This window comes from Phocoena phocoena, chromosome 15 (genome assembly GCF_963924675.1).
Source record: "Phocoena phocoena chromosome 15, mPhoPho1.1, whole genome shotgun sequence".
Classification (NCBI taxonomy): Eukaryota; Metazoa; Chordata; class Mammalia; order Artiodactyla; family Phocoenidae; genus Phocoena; species Phocoena phocoena.
The window spans coordinates 79,590,161-79,608,827 of record NC_089233.1 but is presented as its reverse complement, the minus strand read 5'-3'; the positions used below and the strand labels follow the sequence as shown (position 1 = coordinate 79,608,827).

Sequence of the window (18,667 nt, the reverse complement as noted above, 5' to 3'; positions counted from 1 at the left end):
CTAGAGGACTTCTCTCTGCGGCAGAGATGACAAGTGTTTGTGTAAAGGGCCAGATAGTAAATGTTTTAGACTTTGCCGGCTACATGGAGTCTCCGTTGCCAATTCTTCATCTTTTTAAACAATTTTTCCAACCCTTTAAAAAATGTAGAATCTATTCTTAGCTCATGGGCCATCCTCAAACGGGCTCTGGGATGAATTTGGTAGTAGTTTGCCAACCCCTGCCTGAGGAAACGAAAAGGAAATTATAAAACTCTTTCCAGGCCAACTAACTCTTGTCGCATTGCAGGGACCAGTGCAAACACAAAAGCTGTCCCAGGTGTGACTGGGGCACAGCCCAAACGGAGTGAGGCAATGCAAACGAACAAAATCTGGAATCAGAGCGCAGGTGAACCATCTAAGGGCAGGGCTTCCATCTCAGCCCCCACTGGTGGCCATCCCTTCAGACATTCAAGGGGCGCTGAGCTCACGAGGTACCCTGCCGGGGGCCACAGGAACTTAGCCGGGGTTCTCTTGCCAAGTTCATCCTGTTTCTGAAAGCAGGAACTTCAGTTAAGTAACAAGAACAAGTGACTGGTCTGGGGAGAAGTGGGAAAATGAGTTAACAAGGAAGTCAAGCCCATTAAACTGAGAAACTTTCACACTATCCTTTCTTGCAAAGAGGACGGTTTCTCCACAGCTGCAGCGAGCTAGGATGTGCACTGGAAAACATCCTGGCCACTGTCCTAAGATTGTACTCTTAAGGACATAATTACACAGGCCAGGTGTGATTTACCTTTATGGGAGACCAAACAGGTGGGTCTGATAGATTGATTGGAAGGGGTATTGAGCATGCTCTGAAGGGCAGTCCTTAAAAGGGACTCCCTATCCAAGCCTTGTAGCTTCACGGGGCAGGAATTTTGTCTCTTCCACTTCAGCATATTTGGAGAGCACATGATATGATGTAAGTATTACTTCTTCAAGATGTGCCTGTGTATAACCTAGACTCCAAACTGTAGCTACCATGTGGTTGAGGGGAGAACAGGGACCCCACTTTATAAAACATGTCTGGGGGATGGGGTTTTTTTTCCACTGTCTTATTACCTGGCAAAACAATCCAGGTGGTGTGTGAATCACAGGTAGAGGCTGTAAAGTCCGAAGAAGTAGAATCAGCCTTACAAACAGTGGATCTCAGCGAAGAAGGAGATCGCACACCTGAACCCACAGAAGAAACACTCAAGAGAGCAGAACGCAAAACACCAAGACCCTCTCTGATGGCGCTTCTCAGGCAGAGGGTAAGCCCTTGCTTCCAGTTCAGGGAAACTGAAATACATACATCAGCTTCTGAGACCAAAGAGCCCAGGTCAGGTGGTGAGACATGATTCTAGGTAGTATAGATGGAATATAAACCGAATAGGAGTTGAGAAAATTCCCTTTCGTCCTCCTGATTTAATCACAGAGAATGTCTCTCTTTATTGCTAATTTTCCTTAACCTTTAACCCCTGCTAACTGCCTTCTTAACAAAGGAAGAGCTGGCCTGGGCTCCTGAGCTGTGGCAGACAACAATACCAACCTGGAAGTTAATAGTGTTGCTTACTTTTAATTTTATTTATTTTTAAAAGTTTCGCTGTGTATTTGGCAAATGATCCCATTTTCCTCGTTATGGTAATAATATGCAGTTTCCTTTGAAAATACGTTTATTTACATAAAGAACATAAGGCATTTTTAAAGGATTAAGTAATTAATAGTTCAAGTTATATTTTGATGTTGGAAAACTTCTGAAGGGGATGTATGAGTGACACAAATTTGGGCAAAGCTGGTTTATAGATAATTCCAGAAAGGGTATGATATGAAAGGAAATGACGATTTCCTAATAGTGAGGGTGTATAGTTTAGTTGGTGAATTTGCCATGTTTTAAATTTCTATAGAATGGAAAGAATCTGGGCAGACATCTTTGGCCGTCTGTGAAGAGTCATGTGCATAAAATATCTAAACATCCAGGAACTTAAGTAATATAATGTAATCAAACCCCAATCGGTTGGAAGACAAAAAACCAAAAAACCATGTAAAAGGTCATTGGTTTAATTCTCTTTTAATGAAAAACAAGAATTTCATTATAGTGTGCCTTTATTTTCAGGAGTATTTGGGAATTAATCCTTTGAGAAAGCAACTCTCTAATTTCACAAGCTCAATCTGTTAAGGAATTCTTTCTAGTCCACAAAACAAAACAGAACAAAACCCTTGCCAGTGGGAGATGAGGAATATTAGAAATCACTGTTAGAAACTGTTGACAGGAATCATTTTCTTTTATTGCTGAATTCTCATGGAGTAAGAAGTACTGGGCAGCCTGCATGGCTGGAACCCCATCTATATTCCTGGCCATTTATTCTGCAATTTGGCACTGAAAATAGGCATCAAGATTTGAGATTTTTAAATCAATTTTTACATGACATCAGGAAAGAAAAGAACATTTGGCCTCTTTCTGGCAACCCATCTACATTACAAATGGGATCCCCAAATAGCTCATCACAACATTGAGGGTGGTCCAGCTTTCTCGTTTCTGGATGGAGTTGAGAGATACAAAAAAAAAAAAAAGCAAACAGAATGACTTTCTCTTCCAAATAATCAACATGAGACTTCTTCGTTTAAAAGGGAGGAAAATACAAGAGACTCCAAATAAAGCAGGAAAGACCTCTAAACCACCCAATGCATCCATTCAAAACAAGTCCTTAAATTCAAGTGAGGTTCCATACTTAAATTCATCCTCTGGAGTTATCCATTAGATGCTGTTTGGGGATATTTTCTAGCAGTAGAAACTGTGTAAGTCTGAACAAATTGGAAACAAGCGTTGTTTGGAATTGATTCTCCATAGGATAGGGATGGGGTAGAAAAGGACACATTTCCCCAAGTAATCCTCCGTCACTTCACAGTGCCAGGTCTTGTAATGTCCATTGTTCTTGTTTCCTGTTGCCCACTAAAAGGGTTATACCTGGGAGCTTGAATATCATTGCTTCCTTTTAATGTTTAAACCCCCAAGCTTCCATGATGGTTGAGATTTCCCCTCAAATTCCAGATTTCTTAATTATTCTGGTCTTGCATTCTGTTTTGTTTTCATTAGAACATTATATTCCCATTGCAGTTAATTCAGATACACAAAAGACAGGGGTTTTTTCAAGTTTGCCACAATTCCCACCACTCCCTATTGCCCCACCCAGGCCACCTCCCTCATTGACATTTCTGGTCTATCCCCTGGGTATTTGAGTTTGCAGCCCCAGATACAGAGCCATCTCACTCTTTCTGAGAACTTCATTGAATCACATTGTCTGGGTTTATCATGTTCTGATTAACCGTTGCGCTATGGATGGACATTTGGTTTCCAACTTTCTGCATTTCCTTTATTCACTTATTCAACAAATAATTATTAAGCTCCCACTATATTCTAGACGATACAGATACGTAAATAGACGTGGTCCCTGTCCTCATGGAGAACAAAGCCTAGTAAGGAAAACAGACTTATTTTGAAGTCTGTGCCGTACTCAGTGAGCATGCACCATGTATCTTCCACACGTGATCTCAGCTGCTTTACTAACCTGCATGAATATCGTTACACGTCTCCTTTTTGCCCAGGTGTTAATATCCCCATAATGTAGAATCCTGCAAGTCAGCTTCAGCAGTTTTTTTCAGGAAACACTTTTGGGTAATATTTCATAGCTTCCAAACTAAAGTCTTTCGATTTATGTAGGGAAAAAAACAAACAAACAAAAAACTGCTTTAAGGGCTTGAAGATAGAGGCAGCCTCTGGCCCATCGCTATGGGATTTTTATTTTCTATTTCTTTTAGTCTATGCCTGAGCATTATAATTGAATAAGTGAATGTTTTAAACTGATTTTAAGTATTTTTAGCAAAATATAGTTTTAAAAGTAATTGATTTAATAGAAGAGAAAACTCGATTGCAAACACATCACCCTTGTTTTGTAATCAGGGTTTCCATTCATCTGATCATTGATTTTCTACTTTCTAGCCTTCCCTTCCCTTAAATTTCTTTCAGATAGCGTATTTTACTATCCCATGGCAAAGTACTTCTTGGTTGAGTATTTTTTTTTAAATAAATGCATTTCCCAGTTCATTTCTAAAGTGATCTTTTTCTTTCCAAAAATTAATCTTTCCTAAAAATAGAAAGAAGATCATTTGTCAAATTATATTTCAGGGAAAAGAAAATAGAGTCATGTAAGTCCTGACATTGCATTGGGCACATGTAGATATAGCACTTCACAAAAATCCTATGGGCTCCTACAGACTTTCGAAAAAATTTCAAGGAATAGCTAAGACATCTGTCACGCCCTAAATAGAAAAAGAGTCTTATGTGTATTAATTCAACGGTATGTCAAGAAATTGGCTATCTGAAGCACTAGTATGTCTTTACAAAGTGCGTGGGTGGAGAACCGTATTCATGTACCCACAAACCAGGTAGGCAGATGGCGGTGGATGGAAGAAAAGGTGGTGGATGGAAGTACAAAGATACAGATTTATACTTTGTCAATATTAATAACACCTTACACTTGAGAAGTGCTTTCTCCTGCAAACCACTGTCACATACGTTGTTTCATTTAATCCTCCTCCTGTCTCTTTCTCTAGACCATTAGTTTTGTAAGAAATTCTTTGTTGGAATAACCTTCTCAGGCTTAGATAAGAAAGACTCTTGAACTTTAATACTGGGCAAAGTAAAGGCCCAAGTGAGACAGCCATGAAATCAGAGGGATTTTGTTAATTACACTCAATCTAATAAATCGAAGAAAACCTGCTGAAATTGTCTTGTGGAAAAAGGAGAATAGTTTGTAAGGATAATTATAAAACAACAAACAGGAGTCTTTTAGCCAAAGTTTTTGATCTCATCTTCTTCCCTGAGTGTTAAAATACCAATATTGAGTTGCTCTTTAAGGTAAGGTTTCTGAAAGTAGCATTTGTTTGGGGTAATTCCTGTCTCCATTGGCGACTTGCATTCCTTCCTACCCTAAAAGGGGACTCTGGAGTCATTTGGTGGGTCTCAGCTATTAATGGTAATAATAATAATAGCTACTGTTTGTTTTTTGCATGCAAATGATGTGGCCGGGCCCGGGCTAAGCACATGGCATGCATTAATGCATTTATTAATATAAAAACCCTGTGAAACAAACACTCTTACTGCCCCACCGTGCAGATGAGGGCACGAAGACTCAGTGTTTAAGTGACCTGCCCAAGGTCGCGGAGCCGGTCGACAGCAGAGCCAGAATTCAGAGTCAGGCTTTCGTTGCTTCGGAAGCTGAGCCTTGTTGCTGCTGCCTCCTGTGCTGCCTCTGGCAGCCATCTTCTTTGAGAGTAAATAGAACAACCATAGCTCCATTTTTGTGATTCTCCACCTGAAATTACAACAAAGCACAGGAAAGCAGAACTCATACATGTCTTACCTAAAGCTTGGACGAAAGTTTTCTGAATATACTTGTCACTAAAGTGAGATTTACCTTGGCTGTGTCATTTTGTCTGAATTGTCCAATTCCGTTTCAGGTGAGCGTCTTGGTAAAACACAAAGATTGGACTCATAACCTTTGTTTATCCTGGAACTTTCTAGCAGGTCCTGTTCTTTAGATTTGTTCTAATGAGGTTGATTTACTAAACAGTCGGGCTCCTCTACTCACACTAAATTAAAATATCCCAATTCTCCCTTTAAATCTCAACTTCAGTTGGGATAGATCTCTATCAAAATACATTTGTATTCCTTTCAAAGAGATTTGAACTGACCATCAAACACTTCCACTAGAATTTTAAGTACCTAAGTGATATCTATCAGAGATGCTTCCAACATTCTTCAGAGTATCAAGCTATAGGAATGCATGACACAATGAAAGAAATTTAAAAGTGATTTCATTAATATGCAAGGTTTGGATTCACAACCAGATCCCATTTCAGCACCGCAGGCTGGATGCCCTGAGATGCTTCATCTTTGATTCTCGTGAATAAAAATAAACTCTTTGTAAAGAAACTTGCTCAGTATCACACTGGGAAATCTCCACAATTACTTAATAGTCTTCAAACTGTTCTTTAAAGTACTAAATAGTCTCTGAAAGCGTTTTTGTCTCTTTAAACAGCAACTCTGTTTTTTGTGACAGCTGGGAAAAATAAGCTTCTGAGGTTATGGTCCTTTGAATAGAAAAAGCCCAACAGGAACTATTTTAATTTGTCACTGAAAGAGGGCTCTGCAAAGAGGAAAGAGGAGGGGTAGAAAGAAAACAAAGGAGAGAGGGAGAGAGGGCAGGAGAAAGGAAAGAAAGGAAGGAAGGAGGGAGGAAGGAGGGGAGAAATTGTTAATAACTACAGGTATTGAAGAGACCTCAGATGGACTTAATAAGACCCTTATCTAAACTCAGCATACAGTCACCTTTGCATAAATACCGTTTTATATGCCTCAAAGTGAACAACAGAGGAAAATCATAGAAAAACTCGAGGTATTCTCCTTTTTTTTTTTTTTTAAAGACTTTGAACCTATTTGCAATGATTTCCCTGGCAGCATGAGGGTCTGTTTTCAGGATGGTAGTAGCCTAGATCCACTACTGTCAAGGGAGCCTTCTGATTCAATCCAAACTCTCCCTCAAGGGCTAGCTAGGAAAGGAAGGAAGAAGAAGATCAATTTTAACCTTAAACTGGCAGGTACCTAACACTAACCAAATTGAAACAATTAAGGGGAAGTTAAAAATCTCTCTCTTAGCGGGTGTAACATGACTCCTAATTATCCATTCAGGTTTTGCTTTAAAAAACCATGTTGGTTGGTTTTTGCCTTTCAGCATTCCCTAAAGGCCGCCAGGACCCTGTATTCTACAGGACCCTAGGGAGTATGTTTGAGTGGGCAGGGCAGTTACAACACAGCCTGAATTCTGGAAGCCCCGTGAAATCCCAAAGTGGTAAAACTCTTGGGTGAGAGCTGAAAGAGCTAGTTGCAGGGAGAGAAATAATAACTGAGAGCCCTTTCTTTATCTGAATGTTCTCAAGAAATTGGTCCTTGTAGAACAATGCAGAAGACCTAGAGGAAGAAAAAGACCACCTTCCATCTGAATGGGTCTGAATTGTACAAAGAGAACAGATCCTTATTTGCCTTTGGGTTGAGCAGCTTGGAGAAACCCATGACAATGATATCTCTAAGAAAAGTGCATGGAACTTCCAGACACCGGGAGTTCAGGCTGAAGAAAGAGTTCAGGAATGGCTTCTCCATTCCTAATCAATGAAGAAGTAGATATCAAGGTCCTAGTAGCCTAGCTCTGGAAAGGTTGCTTTGGGGGTAGGAAGGATATTGGAATTCTCATACTGTGTTCAATCACAGACAGTCCTAGTCAAGTCTTCTGAATCAGAGAACAGCACCAAGCAGTAAAGATAAGCATATTTGTGCCCTGATGATAGGCATGTCCCATAAATATCCCTATTTGAGATTTTCAACCTCCACCTTATCCAAGCCCTTATCATTTTTCCTAATTAGGTAGCTTCATAGTAGATGCTCAATAAGTGTTTGTTCGTTGAATGGTACCTCCTACCTTCTACGGGCAGTGTGGGGAGGAGGTTAAGAACGTAGAAGATGGGGCTTCCCTGGTGGTGCAGTGGTTAAGAATCCACCTGCCAATGCAGGAGACACGGGTTCAAGCCCTGGTCCGGGAAGATCCCACATGTCGCGGAGCAACTAAGCCTGGTGTGCCACAACTACTGAGCCTGCGCTCTAGAGCCCACGAGCCACAGCTACTGAAGCCCACGTGCCTAGACCCGGTGCTCCACAACAAGAGAAGCCACCGCAATGAGAAGCCTGCGCACCACAATGAAGTCGCAACCAGAGAAAAGCCCGCGTGCAGCAACGAAGACCCCAAAACAGCCAAAAATAAAAAAATAAATAAGAATATAGAAGATGGACTCATTGCCATAGTGCCAAATCATGGCTCCCAACCTGCTACTTCCATGACCCATGTTAGTTTCTCGAAGCTTCCATTTTCTTGCTGGTAAAACAAGAGCAATAAAATTGTTCCTCTAAAGACTGTGGAGTGATAATAAATGAACTAACGCACGTTATTATCTCCTTTAGTACAGTTGCGGGCACTTAGCACTCCACTAAAAGCCTTCATAAATAATCATTTTTATTATCTCTGCTAATATGAGTACCCTATCTCAGATTATAGAGGCACATAATATTAACCAGTAAAAAAAGTACCGAACGCTTTAATGTTTGTAACTGTTCTCCGTGCAGGTGTTATATAGGTTCTTGCTGTCCGCAAGCAGAACAGCCAAGAGAATAACAGTGGAATCTAAAGTCTTCCTCTTTGTGCCACAGAGCTTAACCTCCACTTCTACAATCCCTCCCTCTAGCCAGGAGGAGGAGACCATAAGCATTGAAAAAATATGTGGGGTTAGACCGGAGTCCAAATTGTTAATAACTGAACAATTCATTGCCAGATTTCTTAGGTCTTCTATCAAGCATCAAGCATAGAACATTACTAAATCCACAGCTAAAACTACAGACTCCAGTATTGGTCCGTATTTGTCTATGGCCAGTTAGTTTAAAGCAGTGATGCCTCAGAATCACCTGGAGGGCTTATTAAAACACAGATTGCTGGGTCTCAACCCCGAGAATTACTGACTCAGTAGATCTGGTGTAGTTCTCAGGGTTTGTATTTCTATCAAATTCCCAGGTGATGCTGAAGCTGCTGGTCCCGGTATCACACTTGTAGAACCTTTAGCTTAGATTTTTGATTTAAGGACCCAAATCTGTGACATCAGCCCCATTCAGCCCTGTCCCTGATGCCGCCGGCCACAGGGGGCACTAAAGATTGGAAAATAGGATGTTCGACAGTCCATCACTCCGCCAGGGGCAAAAAATACTACAGCAAAACACCCACCACTTAAATGTTACCAATAGATAGCTACCAATGGTTTAATTGTTTATTTACTTATTCATTCATTCTACATGTTCAACCACCTTCTGGTTCCGACATCAGTATTTTCATCATCATTTATTTATCCCAGAATCACCTAATCCCAGGGTTTAGGACTTTTATTGTAGTTATTTTTGGAGACCAACACTTGAATTTAATCAGACTCTGGTTATAGACCACATGGAAATCATGTGACTCATGAGGAATGCGTTTCTAGTTGGTCTTCCATTTGTCCTGACCTTGAATCTCAACAATGAATGACTGAGGTTATCCATTTCACAACCTCCCCTGCATTCTCCATGTTGCTGTGCTTGTGGTAGCTGAAAGGCCATTGTCTGTTTGTTATTTTAGTCAGTGAAAGGGGATGGAGGGATCACCCACTCAGAAGAAATAAATGGGAAAGACTCCAGCTACCAAGTAAGTGATCTGTAAACTCGGTTCAATGGTGGGTTTAGCTGGCATGTTCTTGGTTCTCTGCAGCCTCATTTCTGATGCAATTCTCAACCACAGCCAACTCATTTGTTGTCTCTAGGTTGGGTGCCTACTGTATACCAGGCAGCATTTTGGGCTTTGCAGATGCAAGCACGAACTAGCTAGAGTTCCTCAGCTATTTATTACTGCAAAGCACCTTTGTGAGTCCTTCCCTCTCTCCACATGGACAATTCTTTCCCATTCTTCACATCTTGGCCTAAATGTCACCTCCTCAAAAAGCTGTTCCCTTTCCACCCATCATCCCTGCATCTTGTCCTTTTACTTCATGGCACTTATCACACATTGAAATAAGTCATTTGTCCATTAGTTATCTGTCTCCCCTACCCCTTCCCGTCCCTGTCTGGAGTATTTGTAGAGCAAGGAAGGGGCCTCTTCTATTTTTTTTTTATCACACTGCGTGGTGCCTGGTACATAGTAGGAGCTTTTTCTGGAATAGATGTGTGAAAGACATGGGGTCAGGTGGTTCATTTCTATCATTTTCTCTATCCTAAAGAGACAGCTATGACATTTTTATAAATATATGTATTTTTTTTCCCCAGTGGGATCATCTCATGCTCAACACCCTATTTTATAACCTGCACTCTCTTTTAACTTAGAAATATACCTCCACAAAAATGTCATCAAATATTCTTGTTCTAATTTTGGTAATACAGAGATGTGGTTAAGAGCATGGGTTGCAGACTCAAACTGCCCGGGTTTGAATCCTGGCTCAGCTATTTTTTAGCTGTGTGACCAAAGGCAAATTACCAATCTCTCCATGCCCCAGTTTCTCATGTGTATAATGGAGCTAGGAAAAGTGCTGCCTTACAGGGCTGTCATATTTAGGTGAATCCATACATGTAAAGCACTTAGAACATTCCTGGTTTAGAGGACTCAACAAATGTTAGTTGCTGTGTTTATCGGCATGAGCTGCCATAACGAAATACCACAGAGAGGAGAGAGAATGAGTATTTTGGCGTCTCTTCTTACAAAGACACTAATCCTATTGGATCAAGGCCCCATCTTTATGACCTCAATTAACCTTAATTACTTCCTTACTCCAAATACTTTCACATTGGCTTTATATGGCTTCACCATATAAAGCCATAGCTGTTGCTGTTGTTTTATTACTAACTATTGTGCTTCTGATGAGAAATTATCACCCTGTAATGTTGTTTATATCACACACACACACACAAATTCCAGCAATTACTAAATTATGATATTTCTACTTCCATAATAATTAGTTTATCCTGTATATTTCAACATAGAATATATTGCTTTTTAGTGCATTCAAATTATTTTCATTTTTCTTTTTTAACTTATTACTATACCTGCCCCCCCCAAACCCATACTCTAGACCACTTTGGAACCAAAAATCCCAAAGTTTACTACCTTGGAAACATGATAAACTTACATCATTCACCATGAAACACTGAAATATGTTTGTACATTTTGTCTGGAATCTCACAGTGAAACAGTTATGCCAGTCATTTTGGTGATTCTAAAATCTGAAAACAGTGGAAATTTGAATGAGCTGGAAACGTCATTCTATTTACACTCATCTAGAAATGTTTTGAGCATTCTATTTTCCAGGGCTTTGGATCCAGACGTAAGAAGATTAGTGTGTACTATTGGGAGATGACAAATGCTTCGTTTAACTTTGGGGGGTGGAAATAGACATTCTCTGCTCCTGTTAGATTTGCCCTCTGAGTTATAAAAGCCTTAGTTGATGTTTCCGTGAAAAAAAGCCCAAGAAATTCCCAGCCTGGGTTGGCTTCCAGTGTCTGAATCAAGTGGGATGCTCCAGTAACCTTGTCCTCCAGCTTCCTGCCAGCATCCCTGGGTTCTAGGAGAGGAGACACTCGGATTATTCAGATGGGAATAATTTTCGTTATAAATTTTGAGACAGCATCAAGCCCCAAGCAAAGGTTCTAAATCTTCTGCATTTCATGACAAAGCAGTCATGCACAGTTCCGATTCTTAGCTCACTCTGAAGGTAAGGAACCGGCCATGTATTGTTTCCAGAAGTTCGTTTCTAAGCCATTTAAAAAAAAAAATTAGGCCTAATAGGGATGGAGTATTAACCATGTGGTAAATGGATATGACCCATTGAAAGCTCCCCTCTTGAAAAAAAATCAGTGTCCCATGAGAGCTGTTGGTTTGTAGGGACTTCCCACTTCACACCCGAGTGATGTGCTGAGGGAAGTATTTTGGGAACACTTGGAAGGCGAGTTGCTGGCCATTCATCCAGCCCATTTTGATGGCGACTTACCATGTGTCAGGTGAGGTGCTGGGGATAAAGCAATGGAAGAGACACACAGGAGTTTCGTGCTCCGGAGGGAATCAGAACATTTCCAGGTGAGCAAAGAAATCCCCGTGATGACTGCAAACATAAAGAAAATTCAGGGGCTTCCCTGGTGGCGCAGGGGTTAGGAATCCTCCTGCCAACGCAGGAGACACAGGTTCCAGCCCTGGTCCGGGAAGACCCCACGTGTTGTGGCACAACGAAGCCCCTGCGCTATAACTACTGAGCCGGTGCTCTAGAGCTCATGAGCCACAACTACTGAGCCCACGTGCCACAACTACTGAAGCCCATGCTCTGCAACAAGAGAAGCCACAGCAATGAGAAGCCCACGCACCACAAGGAAGAGTAGCCTCCCCCTCGCCACAACTGGAGAAAGCCCGCGTGCAGCAACGAAGACCCAATGCAGCCGAATAAATAAATAAATATTTTTTAAAAAATACAATAGGGAAAGGTAGTTAAAAAAAAAAGAAAATTCAGCAGTGTTCCACAAGAAGGGGGGTCAGGCATCTTTAGACCCTCTAATCAGGGACTGTGTCTCCAAGGAGGTGATGACATTTGAGCTGAGACCTTCTGGGAAAGAAGCAGTCATCTGAAGCCCTGGAGACAGACCGAGCAGAAGCACAGCCAGTAGGAAGCTCTGAATTGAGAATAAGTTTGTTCAAGAAAAAAAAGCACCGTGTGGCTGGAGCAGAATGAGTCGGGGGACAGGGGGTGGGGTGGGATAGAAGATGAGGCTGGAGAGACACGGGGACTCGATTCAGCAGGTGTCTGTGTTTCTTGAGCACCTTGTCTACACCTGCAGCTTGGATGCTCAGCCACTCAGAGTCGCTGCTGGTAGTGTTAAGCCAGGACCACCAACTCATCCCAGTTGGCCCTGGACGTTCCTGGTTCTAAAAAGGCAGGTTCCATATCCTAGAACCCCCTCACTCTCAGACCAAGAAGGTTGGTCCCTTTATGCTTGGCATCCAGACACTGTGTGCAGTGGGCTTTCCATTACTAGCTAATTTAATCCTCACAGCACCATGAAGTATGATTTGTTTGTTTGTTTGTTACTCCCATACGGAAGAGGAAGCTGAGAGATCACACCATTTATTCCAGGTCATACAGCAAGGATGTGATGAAACCAGAGCCACACCATGTTTTTGTTTTTAATTTTATTATTTATTTATTTTGGCTGCGTTGGGTCTTCGTTGCTGCACGCGGGCTTCCTCTAGTTGCGGCGAGCGGGGGCTACTCTTTGTTGTGGTGCGCGGGCTTCTCACCACGGTGGTTTCTCTTGTCGTGGAGCACGGTCTCTAGGCACATGGGCTTCAGTAGTTGTGGCACATGGGCTTCAGTAGTTGTGGCTCGCGGGCTCCAGAGCGCAGGCTCAGTAGTTATGGCGCACGGGCTTAGTTGTTCCGCGGCATGTGAGATCTTCCCGGACCAGGGCTTGAACCTGTGTCCCCTGCATTGGCAGGCGGATTCTCAACCACTGCGCCACCAGGGAAGTCCCCACACCATGTTCTTATGACTCCAGACACTGAGCTTTTAGCTACTCTATCTTAAAATCTTCTATGCAACAAAAACAGTTAACAGGGTGTTTGAGCAGGGTCACTGGTTTCTGGCCTTTGTGCAGAGCAGCACGGTGGGAGTTTCTGTCTCTTTCTAAGGCGAGTATGTGCTCTAGCCCTCTGTTATACTCAACATCTGTATCTTAGCATTTGCTACAACTTTGGCAACTGGGATCCAACAGAAATATTCAGGATATGTGCTTGTAAAACATCTTCTTGGGCTGCACTGGATGTCTGAGGCTTTGTTCTCCAAGGAGTTCTGCCCTCCAGGAGGGCGCTGTAGCTTGGGGAGGCCTTCGGGACAGGGGAATTTTCTCTGTCTTCCTGCTCATTTCTAAGGGGTGTGTTTGATTCACTGATGTGAAATGACAGTTCTATGCCCTCTGAATCAAAACTGTCACTTTGTCCTAGAACTTTGTGACTTGGGGACAACACATACATTTTATGAATCATAAATTGTAAATACGTATCCAGTGGGCCAAATGTAGCCCACAGGGATAACTGTGTTGTGGTTGTTTGCTGTGAACAGGGCTTTAAAACTTTCGATGTCACTGTTTTTAAACTGACATATTTTGCATTTGAAATAATTCGATTTCAAGTTTCCATCTGAAAACGTAGAAGATATGACAGCACTGGGGCTGTAATCCCACATTGTATCTTTGGTGGGTCTGAGCAGTTGTGGCCCCTCTAGACAAGGCATGTGGCATTCAATTCACCACAGTGCCCCCTACTGCCAATTATCCCCCCAGCATCAGAGCCAGCAGAGCTTGAACTGTTTTTCGTACACTAGAGAAATATTTCTTTGGCCTTATGCTGCTTTCACAACTGGGGAAATAAGTTCACCATATGATTATTCTTACCCCTAGCCTCTTTCATGCTTTCGTTTTATCTGTCTGACCCCCAGAGTCATTTCAGTTCAAGCAAATTATGGGAAAAAGTCTTTTACTTCCTAACAGATTTTTGGTTGTCTGTAGTTTACCTAGAATTTTGGATTTTACAGCCTTATTCCTCCAAATTGTAGGAACCAAATAGGAATGCAAACATTTCACTCTACCATGAAAAGATGTATGTTCACAACTAAAACCATTATCTTCTTTTACCACTGTTTTATGAAATGACAGTTTCACGCCAGAAATTAAGATAGACATAATCATGAAGAAAAGACCAGGCATCCCAAGAAGAGTGACGTGTTGTTGCAAGTGGGAGAAATCCCCTCAAAGCTGGCCCATACAAAAAGGGGCTTCAGGAACGGCTAGATCCAGGGGCATGCGTAATGCCATCCATACGAGGGCTCTTTTTCCCTTTCTCTCTCTTCATCTCTTAGCTCTGCTTTCCTCTGTTCCTCATGGTTCATTTTTCAAGAAAAAAGAAATTCCACTTCCAGGATTTTTTTTTTTGGAAATGGTGGTGGTTCTGGAAGCTCCAGGCTTTCATCTTCCCAGCTTCAAGTTCATGGAAAGGGAACTGACCTCTCTCTCGGTTGCTTTAGCAGAGCCCTGAGATTAGCGCAGGTTTAGCTGCCTTTGGCCAGCTGGAACCAATCCCAGCAGCCCGATCACATGCAGCGCTCTGACGGGCCAGGCCTGAGTCGTGTGCCCTTTGTCCAGGGACGAAATGAGTGTGTCGAAACCACAGGGAATAAACCAGAGAGAAGGGTGGTTCTCCAGGGAAAACCCAGGTTCTAGTTCCCGAAGAAGGAGTAAAGAATGCTTGCTGGGGAAGTTTTCATTAATGAATGAATGACCAGATTGGTAAATAAATGTCCCCGCTGGGACCTCATACCATAAAAAGTATTTACACATTTTTCTTACTTCTTTCCATCTCACCCAGGAATCCTGAACACGTAGGCACCATCCAGCCTTTGAACATCTCTGTTTTAACATGTTTACTCACCTGCTACTGGGCGTTGTCTTGCAGCCGCTTAAAATGCATTTTGTTTGAACTTGCTCTAGGCCCCAGAGTCCACTGAGAAGGCGGTGGTGCCGCCGGAGTCGGAACCGGCAGCCGCCGGCCAGAAGGGCAAAGAGGGCGCCTCCAAGGACAAGAAGGCGTCCGCCGAGACCGAGAAGCAGAAGAGCAGCAAGCAGGAAGCCAACGAGCCGGCCCCGGGGGAGGCGAACTCGCTGCGGGATGGGGACAAGTCCCAGAAGAGGCTCGAGAAGCGGCGACCGCCCCTCGGGGGCTTCTTCAAGGGCCTGGTGGGTGGACGGTGCGCCTCTTCTTTCTGGGCTTTTCCAAAGGGGACCGGCTGGCCAGGGGGTGGCTGGGCCTTGGCCAAACACCGAGGACCTGCTGTGTGCCAGGTGCAGAGAGCAAGGTGGGCGCAGGCATTGCTTTTCCGCGGCCACAGGCAGGTGTGACGCTGATGGCGGGGGTGGGGTGTGGGAGGCGGGGGCGGGCACAGGAAGGGAGCCTGAGGGTGAGGACGTGGCCTGGCCTTGGGTTTGGGAGGAGGGGGGCGGGGGCTTCTCAGAGGTTCCATGTGAGGAGGGACCTCAAGTTAACCTGTAGAGGGATGAGGCAAGGGGAAGTCTGAAGGCAGGTGAGGTCCAGGCCATGGGGACAAAGGTGTCGGGGGGAGACGGCACGGATCTGAGGCTCGGTCTGGCTGGAGGAGAGGGAATACAAGGATGCGGTGCGTTGGCAGGAACAGGTGATGATGAGAAGCAGGGATGCTCGTCTGTGGCCAAAGTCAGCCTTGTGGAGTTTGCACCAGGGAAGCTGCTCTGAGCCTGGCCCTGGGTGGTGGGTATACAGACCAGGCTAAAACTTATTAGCTCCTTCCCTCTGGGGAAGTCCAGTGAGGGGTGAGTGGAGGCCGGACATTAAATAATGAATTAAGCTTGGGGTTCTTCATTTGTGTCTATTTGGTTCTTCTCTGTCTCCTTCTTCAGACTGTTAGCTTAGGGAAGGCAGTGACCAGACCTGTCACAGGCAGATGTGCTGTCCCCTCCATCCCGCCAGCGTGTGGCTAGAACACAGTCGACACCCCAGCAGTGTCTGTTGATGAACGAATAGATGGAGTAAAATACGCTACTAGTAAAGGTTTCATTATATCTGGGATGACGTAAATCCTGGCAAACAGGGAGAAGAATCGTCACCCAAATAATAAGAAAGAGAGACAAGTGAAATCGTACCCAGGGCCCGTGGGAACGTGGGTTGAGCCAGGAGGGCCAGGCAAGGCAATACTACTGGCATCAGCTATGGGGCCAGTGAACCGGGGTTCACCTTCGTGTTGCAATGAAGATGGGGTAGTTACGTGAAGCAAACTGCCCTAATCATTCCTAACTATTCCGTTTCATGAATATCTGTAGACATTGGTGCCCTCTAATATTATAGATAGAGGTTAAGTGAGGGCTGTGGTTCCTCTGGCCCCAGTTTGGTCTTTAGAAGCATCTCTGGGGAGTTTATTAGAAATACAGAATCTCAGGCCCCAGGTTTAAAATTTTATGATCAATGTCATCTATTTCTGTCTCGTCTTTGTGTCCTTGAGTATGTGTGTAGAACCTCAGTTTGAGGCTCACTTTCTAGTGGGACACATGGAACTATAAAGTAGATAAATTAAAACACAAAAATGTGAGTGTGGGAAGTCACGGAGGGGAAATAAACATGGTGATGTGATAGGGTTACGCTGGGGATGAGGACAGCAGTATGTGTGCAACTTGGAATCTGTGGATCCAGAAAGTGTTTCTGAGGAGATAATATTTGAGATGAGGCAGGATTGATTATCGGTGCCAGACAGGAAGAGAGCAAGGCTCTTTGTTCCAGCAGGAGGGAACAGCATGTGCAAGGGCCCTGGGGTGGGAATGAGCTTTGTATGTTTGAGGCCCCGTTGCTGGGAGCTGGTGAGCTAGGTGAATAATAAAAGTCGTTAGGTTGGAGCAGTGGGCAGCTCTTGCTGGCTGTACAGGCTGTGCAAAGAATGTTGACATAATCCTACTTAAATTCGGAAGCTATTAAAGGGTGTTAAGCAAGGACCTTTGTTTATAGCCTTTAAAGACTATTTTGCTGCTATAGTGCAGAAGTGGCTTATAGAGTGGCAAGAGCAGAAACAGATGCCCAGGGTAACACTTCTAGGGTTACCTGGGAGAGCCAGTGGCGGTTTGGCATTGTGATGCCTGCAGAGATGCCAAGACGTGGGCAGGTTCTAGATAATAATTACAATTCAAGTCACCGAGCCCTTCCTCTGAGGCTGTGCTTCACTTATATTCATCATCTCTTTAATTACGGCAACGTCCCTTTGAGGTGGAAGTGCTTATTCTTCAAGTCCTCCATCTTCCCATTGTCAGGAGACTCCCAACAGTGGTGGAGAAGGAGGGAAGGGTTTCCTGCCATTTTGCAAGGATCCGATCAAGCCCTGAGGACTGCCAGGCTGGACACATTTCCCTGGGGTTGTCTGACCCCTTTCCTGAGAGGGCAACGCCGGCAGCGGGACTGGCACCAGCCAGGGACCCATCGAGGCCCTGTCACCTACAGGAAACGAGCTTCTGGCCCCCCTCACCCCCGCCCAGCCCAGCCTCAGCCCTCAGGTCAGCTTCTCAGAGACTGCACCGCCAACCACTCCCTGCGTGACCTTTGCCCTCCTAGTGACATCCCCTTCATTCTGCCCCTTTTTCCCTCCTCCTCCATATGCTGCTTGGATTCTAACAGATAGCAGCCTACTTGGCATTACATGAAAACTTTGCAAAGATACGTTTTGTAAGAAAAGCAAACAGGCAGTGTGGTTAGAAAGTGATTAGAGAGGGTGACGGAAGTGAGCTCTAACTGTGGCAGGGTTTCTACACCCCAGGTACTAAGTACATTACAAGTCAGGACTCACTTTATCTTGGAACAACCCCTCCGAGATAAATGTTATCACCTCCATTCTAAAGATGAGGAAACTGAAGCACAAAGAGTTCAGCCATTTGTCCAGGATTTCACAACGCTAGAAAGTAATATAACCGGGCACTGAACTCGGGCATCTCATTGGAAACCGTTCTCTTACCCACTGCCCACGAATAAGGGGTATTTATGTGGCACAGAGTCGGTGCTAAATAAATGGTAGTTGCTGTTGGTATTACAGCTCTTCACTAGGATGCAACTTCTTGTATATTTCTCTCCAGGGACCAAAGCGGATGTTGGACGCTCAAGTGCAAACAGACCCCGTATCCATCGGACCAGTTGGCAAATCCAAGTAAACAAATCACCACGGTTCCCACCAAGTTCTGCCACCAAGAGGTCTTCTCCCTACTCAATCTCCTCCCCAACCCCGCTCCATGTATATATTTTTTCTTCTGATGGCCATCAAATGAAATTCTGCTTACAAATTAAGCCTGAGCTGTTGTATATTGAGGTGTATTATTTCTGTCTCTGGTCCAGTCTTTCCTGGTAAATAACTGTCAAGATGGTTTAGCAGGTTAACGAGCCAGGTCAGAAGAGTC

At 43.8% G+C, this 18,667-nt stretch overlaps 1 protein-coding gene across 2 annotated transcripts in view; it reads left to right on the top strand.

Annotated features, from left to right (window-relative positions):
- BCAS1 (brain enriched myelin associated protein 1) overlaps positions 1–18,424 on the top strand; it is a 96,503-nt gene extending 78,079 nt beyond the window's left edge. The window contains exons 8-12 of one of the 2 annotated variants that reach the window (XM_065892448.1): positions 1,098–1,271; positions 9,267–9,332; positions 9,855–9,861; positions 15,207–15,445; positions 18,350–18,424. In XM_065892448.1, the coding sequence (XP_065748520.1) occupies positions 1,098–1,271; positions 9,267–9,332; positions 9,855–9,861; positions 15,207–15,445; positions 18,350–18,424 (561 nt within the window). Of the gene's footprint in view, positions 1–1,097; positions 1,272–9,266; positions 9,333–9,854; positions 9,862–15,199; positions 15,446–18,349 lie in introns of both variants that reach the window. The other variant, XM_065892447.1, reaches the window with a different exon arrangement.
- Positions 18,425–18,667: the final 243 nt, after the last annotated feature.